Below are 14899 nucleotides of genomic sequence, written 5' to 3'. Positions count from 1 at the left end.
CATGTTCAAGCCCAGCGTATTAATGTTTCAGCACTGACAAGCATAAAAATGTAAATATAAACATGTCTTTCAAAAAATAAACCCAAGCATTATCCATTGTCTCTCCAGGTAAATGTAAGGAGCAGGTAAATGAGATATGCTGTTTGGGTAAATGAGAGCACACCATTTTTATACACCATTTTTATACACCATTTCAGGGCTGTTAAAAACCCGCAAACTTTGAAGTAAAATGAGCACAAAAGAGCCACACACCTTTATGGTTGCAGGTGTCTTAGCACCTCACTTGATCACCCTCATGTCAATAAGCTGTTTTCTAGTGCTATGTTGCTTATTACATCCCTGGGTTTAATCTTCTAATTTCTCTAATCATGTTCCTTTTTTTCTTTTTTTCCTGAGACTCTTTTACATAAGCAAAATAGATAAAAGTACTAGTGAGACAGTTTAATTTCCTCCTCTCAATTCCTGCAACAAATAAGTGGCAGCAAACACTTACACATCTGTCTAAGGTAAGCCTGAGCGGAAAAAGAACAGAGGGAAGTTTTTCCATGCTCTTCTGGGGTAAAACGGAGGTTTTCCTTGCCTCCATGTCTTGTTCTAGTTTTGCTCCTATGCTGAAAATACATCTTCGATTTTGGCTTCATATGCAATAGAAGCAACAGTAACAATCATAACAGTAACAGAATTAGTAATAGAAATAACAATTATAACAACTCTAATGCTAACACTGATGCAAATGCTAATACTCATACTGGTGCTAATAATGTATTCTTATTCCAGAACACAACAGGAGAGGTACTAAACACCATAGCTGGAGTAACTGGAGTTGTGATAACTGTGGCTTTAATTCTGATCATGACTTCATCCACTGAGCTCATCAGAAGGTCATGCTATGAGATGTTCTGGTATACCCATCACCTCTTTGTGGTTTTCTTTATTGGTTTAATAACCCATGGTATGGGGTAAGTGTCTACATAAACTACATGGGGTATATGTACACAGTTTGAGATGAAACACGATTCAAATCTATAACGCTGGGCTTTTCTATTAAAAAACTGCTGAGATCTTTGCTTGGCAACAGATTGCAAAATGAAAACATTTTTAAATTAAAAGACACCACTTTTCTGAGGACTAAAAGTGTGGTTTAGCTTTTTCAACCACTCTTACACCATCTTACAACCTGCACCTAATCAGTGCCTCAGTCCAAATGAGCGGTCATCCCTGAGAACCGGCAACACTGCAGATGAGGAATCAGACCTTTTGATATCCTTTGAGAGGATAGATGTTTTGCTCATGGCTCTTCTAAGGCATTTCGTGAGAGAGCTCGTACAAGCTTGACAAGCTTTCAGCATGTCAGCTATCTCATGGTCAATGTCCCTGTGCCCTTTCTCCTCCACATCCCCAAATGTAAAGTGGTTTTGCCCTTCTTTCTCCGTGGGGAAAAGAACCCCAAATTTCCTCACCGTAGAGAAACAGGCACTATGCTATGAACCACATTTAAATAACTACGGTAACAAAACCCTCAAGTTTATGACTAGCCAGGTTGGGTGGCATTTAGAGAGAGGGACAATCAGGTCACTGATTGTCTCTGTGTCCCTCAGCACAAGAGGAGGGTCTGTCCTGTTGCTACAGGGCTCCATTTCACACACTGAGGGACAGCGGGGTTGGGGGGAGTGAGCTGAGAAGCTCGGGGGCTGATAAATCCCCTATTGATGCAGAATGAGAGCAAAAAGTTGCCTACTGCTGAAAGCATTTCCATCTTCTGCTTCTAGCTCCATTGACATCTGCTGCTTCTTCTCCCCCATTTCTTTTTCTCATTTATTTGCAATAGTGTTAACGTGAACCTACAGTAGTGCATCTACATTCACGTTTTAATTTGGACAGGGAGTGTAGTTTTAATGCAAACCTTGTGGTCCCCCTGACCTCCTATGCGTTGGTTCACACCATGGTGCAACCTCGGGCTGTGTAGCACAGGGGTTTGGGATGAAACTGCCCTGACAGGAACACATCTCTGCGTGCCAAGCACTAACCAGTGACCCATTCACAGGACCAAACCAGACCTAGTCCTAAGCCCTAGGTGACCCTCAAACGTACACAGTGCAAGGCCCTCAACAAAGACTGCTGTGCTCCAGGGGTCTTTTCCTGAGGACTATCTGGCGTACACACGGCCTCGAGCTGTTGTAAAGCTTTTCAGATCTAAGGACAGAGTCACTCGGTGTTATCATAGAATCATAGAATGGCACAGGCTGGAAGGGACCTTAGAGATCGTCTAATCCAACCTCCCTGTCATGGGCAGGGATGCCTCTCAACTAGACCAGGCTACTCAAGGCTCCGTCCAACCTGGCCTTGAACACCTCCAGGGAGGGGGCATCCACAACCTCTCTGGGCAATCTATTCCAAAGTCTCACCACCCTCGTACTGAAGAATTTCTTCCTAAGATCTAATCTAAATCTGTTCTCCTTCAACTTAAACCCATTTCCCCTTGTCCTATCAGTGGACACTCTTGTAAAAAGTCCCTCCCCAGCCTTCCTGTAGGTTCCCTTCAGGTATTGGAAGGCAGCTATTAGGTCCCCCTGAAGTCTTCTCTTTTCAAGGCTGAACAATTCCAGCTCCCGCAACCTGTCCTCGTAGCAGAGGTGCTCCAGCCCCTGGATCATCTTTGTGGCCCTCCTCTGAACACGCTCCAACAGATCTATGTCTCTCTTATGGTGGAACACCAGAACTGGACGCAGTATTCAAGGTGGGGTCTCACAAGAGCAGAGTAAAGGGGGAGAATCACCTCTCTTGACCTGCTGACCACACTTCTCTTGATGCAGCCCAGGATGCGGTTGGCCTTCTGGGCCGCATGAGCGCACTGCCAGCTCATGTTGAGCTTCTCATCTATAAACACCCCCAAATCCTTCTCCTCAGGGCTACTCTCAACCCACTCTGTGCCCAGTTTGCCTAGGATTGGCCCGACCCAGGTGAAGGACCTTGCATTTTGACTTGTTGAAGCTCATGCAGTTTGCACTGGCCCACTTCTCAAGCCTATCAAGGTCCCTCTGGATGGCATCTCTTCCCTCAAGTGAGTCCATGGCACCACACAGCTTGGTGTCATCGGCAAACTGACTGAGGGTGCACTCAGCAGTTATCGTACCTGGTGTTATCGTTACCGTAACACAGTTTTACGTCTGTTTGGTGCCCCACCACAGCGCACACAGATCACTGCTCCTCGACACAGCCCACAGCAGCGCCGGCGTCTGCCCCTGCCCTGCAGCCACGGGGGGCAGGGGCAGGCGGGCACCATGCTTGGTGGCGTGTTACTTCTCTCACCTCTTTCCTTGCGGTACGAGAGCTGCCACATCCAGTTTGGCTTTGAGCAGCCCTGGAATTGGCTCAATTAATTAGTCCCAAGTGTCAGAGGCCCAGCTGCAAACAAATCATAGAATCATAGAATCGTTAGGGCTGGAAGGGACCTTCAAAGGCCATCTAGTCCAACCCCCCTGCAAGGAACAGGGATATCTCCAACTAGATCAGGATGCTCAGGGCCTCGTCCAACCTGGCCTTGAACGTCTCCAGGGATGGAGCATCCACCACCTCTCTGGGCAACCTGTTCCAGTGTTCTACAACTCTCATGGTAAAAAATTTTTTCCTAATATCCTAAATGCTGTAACCTGTATCCTGGCCTGATTAAAACGGCCCCCTTCCCCTCTCTCTCTGGAAAATCTCTTAGAATCCAATTTCAAACAACTATAATGAACCTTTTAAACCTTCAGCTTTGCAAGCTCCCTCTACCTAGCCAGCTGACCGACACTCCTCAGCAAGAGAATTCCCCGAGAAGGGGACACTTATCTACCAGCCCTACCAACAGCGTTACTGAGCGCGCTGCCTGCCCCGGGCTGCGAGGGCACTGCAAGAGGGCAGCCCCCCGCTGCCCCCGCGCATCCCTGCACCACCCCGCTTATGGGAAGGAGTCAAGCCCCAAGGTTTCATTCCCATCTCTTTCTCCTGCCCAGGTGACCGAACAAAACTCACTCGAGCCTCCCTACTTTTCTGCCTTTCCGTCTGAACTGGTGGCAGCTGGTGACACTGCCATGTAGAAGAAGGAAGAATTTGTTATGAAGCACTCTGCCAGGAAGCCAGGCTGAGAGAGTTGGGGCTGTTCAGCCTGGAGAAGAGAAGGCTCCAGGGGGATCTTATTGCAGCCTTCCAGTACCTAAAGGGGCTACAGGAAAGCTGGAGAGGGGCTTTTTACAAGGGTGTGTAGTGACAGGACAAGGGGCAACGGATTTAAACTGCAAGACGGGAGATTTAGATTGGATATAAGGAAGAAATTCTTCACTCAGAGGGTGGTGAGGCACTGGCACAGGTTGCCCAGAGAAGCTGTGGCTGCCCCATCCCTGGAAGTGTTCAAGGCCAGGCTGGATGGGGCTTTGGACAACCTGGTGTAGTGGAGGGTGTCCCTGCCTGTGGCAGGTGGGTTGGAACTGAATGGTCTTTAGGGTCCCTTCCAACCCAAACCATTCTATAATTCTATGATTTTTATCTCCTTGTCTCTTGTTAGACTAGCAGGCAGGACAGACTAACAGGCTAACACTGTAGAGCCAAAGTAAGTATGGAAGAGAAAATTCAGAGAAACAATATGAAAAAAACAGGATTTCCCCATAAAAATCTTCCTTCTCTACCCGTAATCAACACCAGCTGAAACCCATTTAAACTGAACAGTCAGGATTGATATGTTTGGGAAAATTCACATCAGTAACATTCTCTGAAGTAAAGAAGCTAGAATTTAATATGTTTAGGAAGTACACATCTAATTGTGGTTCTCCAACTTTATTTGCAGCTTTTAAAAATGCATTTAGAAACCAGCAAAGGAAAGAGAAGGTCTGTCACTATTGAATTTTATTTTTTTTCCTAAACAATACCAGATGCTCATAAACAGAGGAGGTCAAAGCATCTAGCTCCAAAGAACATGGAACACATTCTAATTTTGACACAAACAGCAAAATGTGCATTTTCTATGCAAGGTCTCTCCATGCTTCAGCTGCATGGGTGTATATCGATCCTGTAACGCGCTTCTTGCATTTGGTCAAAAAGTCATGGCAAAGCCAAAGGCAAGGTAGTTTGAAGAAGGGCGCAGAATAGGGTTGGGATGGCTGGTTCCTGAGCTTTCCGTTATCTCCGAATCTGCCTTTGGTGCAAAACCACAGACACACAGAAACTTTGCAAAGCAGCTTATGACTGATGAACGTTTTTGTTTTAAGTCAGCTCGTCCGAGGTCAGACATCTCAGAGCCTGCTGCTTCACAACGCCACTTACTGCAAGGATCACCACCTGGAATGGGAGAACGCCACTCAGTGCCCTTTGCCGCAGTTCTCGGGCAGCAAACCTGTGGTAAGAGTGATGCTTGTCTTCTGGTTTTAACTTAATGTCCTTCCTTGGGGGCCAAATGTCTCAGCAGCAGGGGGCTGGAGTGTATGCTAATGACTGGCACTTAGTGTCATGTTTAGGGAGTAGTTTCACGTTTCTGGTCCACGATCTCTCCCTGTGCATTAAGATATTGATCCCGACCTCCTACACAATCAGGATAGACACGTACAGATGAAGAGCGATGTGTAAAATTTTGGTGTTATGAATAAAAATTTTGACTTCCAGAAGAGGCTTTAGTTAGGCAACACTTCCTTTGAAGGGTATAGATCTCAGAATTGTACTCTGTGTAAATCTGTTGTGTACATCTATTTTTAATTATTCAGTATCGCCAATATCCTTGCACAAACAGAGCCTCCAAGTGAAAACCTTATGAGGCTGGAGATCCAGAAAATACAATGAAACAGTAAATCAAGGCATGCAAATTAATATTATTATTTTAACTAATCGTACTTTCATATGGATAGTCTAAATACCAAGGGACAATAAGTTGAGATAAAATTATGTCCTTGCTTTGGGGCACACGCTTCATATCGTCCAGCCTTGATGTCTTAAGTCAGGTAAAAGGCAGAGAATTTGAAACAATGAATTATGAAAGGGAAAGGTGAAAGGCAGGAAAAATGTCCCACGGAAGGGTGGTTTTGCTGCAACAAGATTGCAAATCCACGGGGGGTAATTAAGTAGCAGACTTGTACAGTATGTCAGATGTCTAGCATCCAAACAGAATCATTTAACATTTACAGCTCAAGATTTAGCTTGCTCATATGCAAGTTTTTGTTGTTTCTTCCAAAAAGAGAAAACATACCAAAGGAAATCTTATCGTAAAGGAGAAAAATTAGCATTCAGAGTCTTGCAGCTCTTTTAATGGCTGACATAGATTTTTCTTAAACTAAACTATTGTTAGCCACTATCCAACCCGCATATTAATGAGAAAATGAATGCCTCTCTAAAAATTTCAGCTACAATGTCGCCATAAAAATCAATACCTGGCTACGCACCATGAATACAGACGCAAGCTCGCTTCCAACAGCGTGTCTTCACGTTCATTATCGTAAAGCGAACCGGAGACAGCTTCCACTTCTCCGTGTTAAGCCCTACTTTGCCACACTTTCCTGCATACCCACGGCCACACTTGCAGAGTCACAGCACTTTAAACGGATCGTGGTGACACCGTATGGCGTGTAGCTCACCTGTAAGCACAGTCTTCCTGGATGGGTAACGCGCTACGGCGCGATGCCCGCTCGACACCGCGGTGAGCACAAACTCAGTCAAAGAATCATAGAATGGTTAGGGTGGGAAGGGACCTCAAAGGTCATCTAGGGCCTCTAGTCCGAGGCTAAAAAGCCCCGGCGAGGCTTGCCCAGCAGGGCAGGGGCAGACGCGGTGTGACCGAGCAGGGGGCACAGCCTCGTGCCCGGCTGGGGCTGCGCGAGGTGACACCGGAGCGCGTGCTCCCGGGGGGCCACCATGGCAGAGCCCCTTCTCTCAGTCGTGCCACACCTGCTCCCCTGTGCTGTATTTCAGCCCGGTCTGGCTCCCACTGAGGACGATGAAGCACTGCTGCTGCACCCAGGGTGCCGGACTTTTATCCTCGCGGTCCCTCCGAGCCATCGCTGCCCACCTCCGTTCATTCCCATTACAGGAGGAAAAGCCACTTGGGCAAGAACACCCATGCCCTGATTAGCCGGCCAGGAGTGGTGTTGCTGGGCGGCCCATCCCCACTGGTGGATGCCCTGTTGTCCCGACCCAGCCAAAAGATATTCCGGAATGAACGCTCCGTTGCGCGGGAGCGATGGCACGTTTGAGATCTCAGCTGAGCTCTCTCGCAGGGCAGCCTGCAGCCTTAACATTCCTGCCATGAGCTTTTATTTACAGGTAGCACAAATGGAAGGGAGGAAAAACAGGTCTCATCATTATCGTGGCTTGATATATGCAAATATATTCAAGACATGTGAGATCACCCACTGTGCAGAGACACCTGTAGTATTTAGGGACAACGGATGTGTTGAGTTTCTGCCTTAACTGAGAATCTTCTGGCTTATGCTGGTTTCTTCCCATTATTAAATCATGCATTTTTTCAGTTTAATTTTCAAGGCTTAACCTTGGGAAATTGCCACTCCATCCTCTTAGCACTTTCTAAGGAAGCCACATAATTTTACAGCTTGCTTCTCATAAAAGATGCTTTATAACCCCTGTTACCCAGCTTGTGGAGCAAAGTCAATGTTTCAGCAAGTAAAGTTACTCTTTGGAGATTTTAAAAGCCACACGGTTGTAGAATATTCAGTTCGCTAGAATAAGATGTGTAATTAACAAAACTGGAAATGAAACAGTATCTCCTATAGAGAAAGAAAAAAAAAAAAAAGATTCTTTAAATCATGAAGATTCAATTACATCTCAGCTATCAGTGCAACTCAGTGAAACCATCAGCTAGTGCACTCGAATGGCCAAGTATCTTTGGTTGTTCCAGTGATCAGTACATGTGATTAGCAAGTCCAAGCACAGAAATCATCTGCAATACTTACAGTACGACCAGCTTAGTATCCTGGATCACAAACCCACATATTCATCGGTACGGAGCTGACTAATGGATTAAATGGAAATATATCCCATTCTCTAATTGAATATTTGGGACTTCATGTTTTCTCAAGCGGCATCGGAAAACTCACAGCTGACAATAAGAGCTACTCCCATCTGACCCTTCTGAAATGTTTTAGACTTTGAGGAGCAAAAAAAAAGTAAGGCTATGGGTAATATTGTATAAATGTATGCATCTATACGTCTTCACGTCCAATGACGTCTCTATGCAGCACTTAAATAGATTAATCCTTTTGCCTTTTAGTAGGAAAAGATTTTAAAGGGCTCCTCTTGGCCAGAGTACAGATAGATATTAGCACCACTTTTGGAGTGCATCTGTGAAGGAGTCCCATATGTCTGTTCCAAAAGAAAGCCAGAACTGCTACAGTAGCAACAGAAATACTCTCCTGAGAAAGGTGAACCTTTCCAAAAAATCACAGAAGAGAAATCAAACAATTTCATTTTAGGCTACCTGCTGATTTAAACCAGAAACGAAAAATATTTTAGTAGACATTAAAATAAATGTTGGTTTTTAATATGCAACTTTCTACAGGCTTGGAAATGGGTTTTAAGTCCTATGGTGTTGTACGTCTGTGAAAGAATGGTTAGATTTTGGAGATTTCGACAGGAGGTGGTCATTACTAAGGTATGTAACACAGCTTGCACGTCTGCATTAAAAAAAAAAAAGTCAATGACTTTTTTTATCTTTTATAGATAACTTCTCCATATTATGACCTCATTTTTCACTCCTAGCTTCAGCAGCTTTTCTGTCATTACCATGGTTTCAGCCAAGTATTGATTTTAGGTTTTGCATTTATTCCAATAGCAAGTTGTAAGAACATTCCATATGGGATCGGACTTGATTAATGAAGTACCAGACTTTACACCCCCATAACATAAACATCTGTGCAGGGGGTCTCTCTTTTCAACGAAGCAAAACGATGTTCCACTACAGCACATGCCAGAGATGCCCTCGACTTCAGCAGGACACGGCTTTCACTTTCACATCTGGAGGCTTCCAAGGAGACAAGGGTTATATTACCAGTCAGCACAAACAGTCGAAGCTTCATTAACACCACTGCAACCATTTATCCCAGTTGTAAACACCCCCGCGTGCCGAGGGCCTGTTCCAGCCGCAGCAGATGGATGGGGAACGCTGCTGCTGGAGCAGCTGAGCCCCCGCGCATCAAGCGGGCGATGGGAAACAGCCGTATCTCGTGTGGGGGCAAAGCACGTTGGAGAAGTCCTGCTGCTGGTCTCAGGGTGGCTGTGAGCCCGGGGTCTCGGTGCGCTCGGGGTGACGTGCAGAACTGGCTGCTTACCTGAGATCACCTCCCAGTAACAGTGTGTTAGAATTGAGCTCTCTGGGCTTTTTTATTCTTGCCAAACTAACAACAGCCCCAGGTACATGTAACACACGGTAATTGTGTTACCTGGGAGTAAAACTGGGAAATGATTCCAGTCCATTAAGGAACACTTAAGGAAGTATTCCTGAAGTCTATTAAGGGATACTGTCTATGGAGCCAGGCTGAGAGAGTTGGGGCTGTTCAGCCTGGAGAAGAGAAGGCTCCGGGGGGATCTTATTGCAGCCTGCCAGTGCCTAAAGGGGCTACAGGAAAGCTGGAGAGGGGCTTTTTACAAGGGTGTGTCGTGATAGGACACGGGGTAATGGATTTAAACTGAAAGAGGGGAGATTTAGATTGGATATAAGGAAGAAATTTCTCACTCTGAGGGTGGTGAGGCACTGGCACAGGTTGCCCAGAGAAGTTGTGGCTGCCCCATCCCTGGAAGTATTCAAGGCCAGGTTGGATGAGGCTTTGGGCAACCTGGTGTAGTGGAGGGTGTCCCTGCCCATGGCAGGGGGGTTGGAACTAGATGATCTTTGAGGTCCCTTCCAACCCAAACCAGTCAATGATTCATCCTATGATTCTGCTTTGGCATAGGCTCTACTAAGACAGAAAGCTGACAAATTGTTGAATTGTTCCAGCCATTCCTCTGCCTTTTACGCTCACGAAGCAAGCTGCCCCACGATACACACTGTGCTCGCTCTCAAGCTGTTGGGCAGCAGCAGCACTGCAACATGCAACATGCTGCTTAGGCCATAATCTACAAGACATTTAAAAATTACTGTGCATCCCCATTTGCATTAACTTGTGGCTGGACTCAAGTAGAGACGATTGTAAAGTCACCTGTGACCTAATGGAAACAAACAGTTACTCTTTTGAAGGAAAATGAAACAGGTCCTTTTATTATTCTTCAGGTGGTGACTCATTCCTCTGGAGTCCTTGAGCTTCACATGAAGAAACGTGGCTTTAAAATGGGACCTGGTCAATACATCTTTCTACAGTGCCCGTCTGTCTCACAGCTGGAGTGGCACCCTTTCACCCTCACCTCTGCTCCTGAGGAGGACTTCTTCAGCATCCACATACGGGTCGTCGGGGACTGGACTGCAGCCCTCTTCAAGGCCTTCGGAGCTGAGGAACAAGCTTTCAAGGAATTGTGGATGTTACCAAGGTTTGAAAAACAAACAATACATTTTAAAATGTTAATTCTACATTTTAAAATAAATGGTAACATTTTAACTGTAATTAATTTTGTGTGTGCTCTTTATGATACAGTCTTAGATCATAGTTCTGGTTCCACAAAAATGCTATTATGCTAAAAAAAAACCCCACAAATAAACATAGTCATGATCTTAGGCCAACAGAAGAAGAAGACGTGATCTAAGATTTAAAGTCCATATCAATATCTATATCTCTGTTGCTATCATCCAAATCTCTAACATCTATATCTACACCTAAAGATGTCCATTTTGATAGCTGGGTGCTGAAGTACCAAACTAAAATGACACTGGAATCTATCTAAAGCTTTGTGCTTTTATGCTCATGCTCTGCTGGCACTCCTCACCTGTCATCCAACTCCCAGCTTTTCCCTTTCAGTTACTTAGATGTTTTGTGACCCCAGAAACCTCTGCCTGAACCTTCCCTCATTGCAGCAGTACTGTCAACTCTGCCTCTGGTGCCCAAACCCTGCTCCACTTTACAAAGGTTATTGGTGTGCAAATTCTTTATCTGTGGCATCTTAGTCCAAGCAAAAGGTTGATGCTTCATTGTCACAAGTCAGCAGGGCCCCACTGAAGTTACTGGGTCCATCCTGACTCACACCAGCCAAGCGTCCGGCTCTGTATGTGATGAATCCAAACCATGGAGCTCCTTGCAGGCACAGCAGAGATTTTCAGCAAAGAATCGCCTGGCACGGGGTCATTTCAGTCCTGGTGGAGTGTGAAGGGCCTGAGACTGTAGGGACAATTTTCCCCCTGGAAGATTGCTTTTGGTGAGGGAGTTCTAGTAAAACTGAACAGCGAAAGGCACTTGTTTAACTACATTTATATAATTTAATGGGACTTGAATTACAGAACACTCTCCTAAAAAGCTTATAGACACCATTGAGCTACAGAGGCGTGCTAGAAGGTGGGAGCAGAGAAGGAAGTCGAGTCCAGGCTTTGCATTGTATCAGTTTTAACAAGAATTAGAAATTAAAGTGTTGCCTTTGTTAAAGGCAACTGGAATGAGAAGTATGCCATTTCAGCAGAACTGGAGCAAAAATGGTCCGAAGTGATTGACAGACAGTGTAAAGAACGAGAAAGAGAAAAATGTTATCAAATGTTGCTGGCCACAATGCAGGGTTGAAATTAACAGCGCTGTCATATATAAAGACTCTTCTTTTTAATCTTGTTAGGGTGCCAAATGCCATCATTCAGTTGCTTTCTTGCAATATATTAAAAAGAATATTTCAATAGTTAAGCTAGCGATAAAGCAAAACCCAAGTCTTTTTCACAGGTTTCAATATCTAAAGATAAACACTGAATTGGTGACTATATTAAAAAAATAACATAAAGCAGAAACTGAACAGAAGACAGAAGCCACGTAGCAACTGAATGATAAGGTAAGGTTCTACAAATAAATTATGTATATTGTAATTAATAAAGGAAGACTAAAATAAAATATAAGTGCATTTATACAGGTAGCAAAGACAGCTGTGATTTCTGGACAACTCGAGAGATAAGACCATAGAACAGACTATTCCTGTGAAAATAATCAAGTTCTGTATTATGTCTCTTCAGGATTTTGGCTCACTTAATTGTTGTTTTAGCATATTGTCCCAAAATCTATCTTCTCTTACAGTCAGGAGTACTACATAATCACGCCGATCAGCAAATATTAAAAACAATACAAGAATCCACTGTTACTTTCCCAAAACTAAATACTTCCCCTGCCTTCCCCAAAAGTGTAACGCTTCTTCTAATGGAATTGTGCAGATGGACACAAGGAATACGGACACCCCACGCCATAGCTAGAAACAGCCTATAGTCCTATTTTCTGCTTCTCTGTTGGCAAATGCAAATATAATACTTTTTGTCCCTGTGTCTACCATCTTCCTACCTTCCTCCACCCTCTCTAGATCCAATGAATGGGTTGTACAGCTCACTTTCTCTTTCTCCACTTTCTTTTTTTTTCTTCTTTTCTTTTATCTTTTTTCCTTTTTTCCTTTTTTCCTTTTTTCTTTTTTTTTCTTTTTTATCTTTTTTTCCTTTTTTTTTCTTTTTTTTTTTTCCTCGTCTCTCTTACTTCTTTGAGCCTTTGTGTTTGGCTGAACTCCAGCTAGGGCTGAGCAAGGCACTCAAACCAACGGTGGGGTCTCTGTCACCCGAGGATTTAGGAGCAGACCGACAAGACAAATCTCTGTAAGGAATGATTCAGAAATAACTGACCCTGTCTTGTAGCACAGGGACAGATTAAAGAATCTCTTGAAATTCCTTCCAGACCATTTCTCCTCAATCTACTAACAATGAGAGCTGTTTCCAAGCCCACACTGAAGCTCACAGAAAGCTTACCTGCAAGCAGTTCTTAGGCACTGTACATATATACCCTAAATTGACTGTATCTTACAGGAAGTTTTGAGTGCTCAAAACGTACAGGGCTGGGCAATAATCTGAATAGCAACACATGTTTTAAAAAGTTTATTTTATTTATATCTGAGGCCAGATTTCCAAGTTACCCCTGAGCAGCTGTTTCATTTGCTACCGCGCTTGCAGAGCATTTGGAATACTGAAGTAAAAATGAACCACGTGACGTACAAATGAAATCAAAAATGTTTGCCAGGACTTCAGGTGCACTTTCAGAGAGCAACAACAGGCTTTCAGATACACCTACATTTGTGTGTACCATTGCTTGGTGATCCCTCCTTTCTTTTCCTGTTAAAACATTTCGTTCTTCCTATGTCTGCATATGTTTGTAGTATTTAAGCTGAATTTTAAAGATGATTCATGCAATAAAGAGCACAAAACAATAGGAAACCTGAAAGAAAGAAAGAAAGAAAGAGAGAAAGAAAGAAAGAAAGGAAGAAAGGAAGGAAGGAAGAAAGAAAGAAAGAAAGAAAGAAAGAAAGAAAGAAAGAAAGAAAGAAAGAAAGAAAGAAAGAAAGAAAGAAAGAAAGAAAGAAAGAAAGAAAGAAAGAAAGAAAGAAAGAAAGAAAGAAAGAAAGAAAGAAAGAAAGAAAGAGAGAAAGAAAGAGAGAAAGAAAGAAAGAAAGGAAGGAAGGAAGGAAGAAAGAAAGAAAGAAAGAAAGAAAGAAAGAAAGAAAGAAAGAAAGAAAGAAAGAAAGAAAGAAAGAAAGAAAGAAAGAAAGAAAGAAAGAAAGAAAGAAAGAAAGAAAGAAAGAAAGAAAGAGAAAGAAAGAAAGAAAGAACGAACTCATTTTTCCTAGGGACCGGGTGTTAGATAGTGAAACCATCTTCCAGAGCACTTATGTTATTTAAAGACAGATTGGACAGGGCACTCCAAAGTACTGTGTGCATTTACATTCCACGTTGCTACAGGAATTCATGTGACTATTTAATAATTTTTTTCCATCTCTAATTTTGACCAAATTTAATGCCTCAGCATCAGCAACATTGATTATAGGAGGCAGTAACATTAACAAGCATCTCTCCTTACACTTTTTGCCTTTATGTCAGATACTAAGTACAGTATTATTGCCAAAAATGTATTTCTGAAATATTGGGTTTTCAGAAAGAGCTGAGAAAATAGTAGTTTCCTTCCATAGGATGACCTCTGTCTTGCTTTCTCTTTTATTACTTTAACACATATAGAGACCTTTTTACAATTATTAATATAATCTCTTCCTCTTCACTTTGATATGTACAACACAGAAAATAAAGCTCTAAACCAGGATGCTTTTCAGTAATTCATGATTAAATATGCAAATCCCACAGCTAAATTTGGACATGCAATTATATGACTAATCACATTTCAGAAAGCCAGAAAATTGCAATTGCATGCTTAAATAGATGGCCAGGCCCCAAACCCACACGGGTGCTCTTGTTCTCTCATTTCAGAAAAAACAGTTGCTTTGCCATTAAACGGCACCCACCGAAAATTAAGTGTGTTTGTACGGGTAATTCGTGTGCCAGCTTAGACACGTCTTTTCTCTTTTATTTTAACAGCAGTTCAGTTCTGAAAAGACATAGCCTGACAAGTTTTAACCTTTCTGCCATTTTCTACGTTGCTGAGCCCTGACTCGGTGTCTGGTTGCTGCAGCGTGGCCGTGGACGGACCGTACGGATCCGGGACCACCGACGTCCTTCGCTACCGCGTGAGCGTGTGCATCGCAGCGGGAATCGGAGTCACGCCGTTCGCCTCCCTTTTGAAATCCATGTGGTACAGGTGCTGCAACCCGGGCACGCAACTGGCGCTGCAGAAGGTGGGTGGCAGAGTTTATCACTCCGTCAAGAAGTCCCACAAATTTCATAGATTTCATAGATTTCTAGGTTGGAAAAGATCTCAGAGATCATCGAGTCCAACCGTCCCTAATTAAACCATATTCTCAAGTAGATCATCCACCCTATTCTTAAACACATCCA

At 43.7% G+C, this 14899-nt stretch overlaps 1 protein-coding gene across 1 annotated transcript in view; it reads left to right on the top strand.

Moving 5' to 3' along the window:
* The window catches only part of NOX3 (NADPH oxidase 3), a 44374-nt gene that overhangs the window by 15399 nt on the left and 14076 nt on the right, over positions 1-14899 (top strand). The window contains exons 6-10 of the mRNA XM_009990104.2: positions 778-959; positions 5241-5370; positions 8531-8623; positions 10238-10491; positions 14577-14739. Of these exons, the coding sequence (XP_009988406.2) occupies positions 778-959; positions 5241-5370; positions 8531-8623; positions 10238-10491; positions 14577-14739 (822 nt within the window). The remainder of the gene's footprint in view (positions 1-777; positions 960-5240; positions 5371-8530; positions 8624-10237; positions 10492-14576; positions 14740-14899) is intronic.

The sequence above is a fragment of the Tauraco erythrolophus genome, chromosome 2, assembly GCF_009769465.1.
Source record: "Tauraco erythrolophus isolate bTauEry1 chromosome 2, bTauEry1.pri, whole genome shotgun sequence".
NCBI lineage: Eukaryota > Metazoa > Chordata > Aves > Musophagiformes > Musophagidae > Tauraco > Tauraco erythrolophus.
This window is presented reverse-complemented; position numbering and strand designations above follow the sequence as displayed.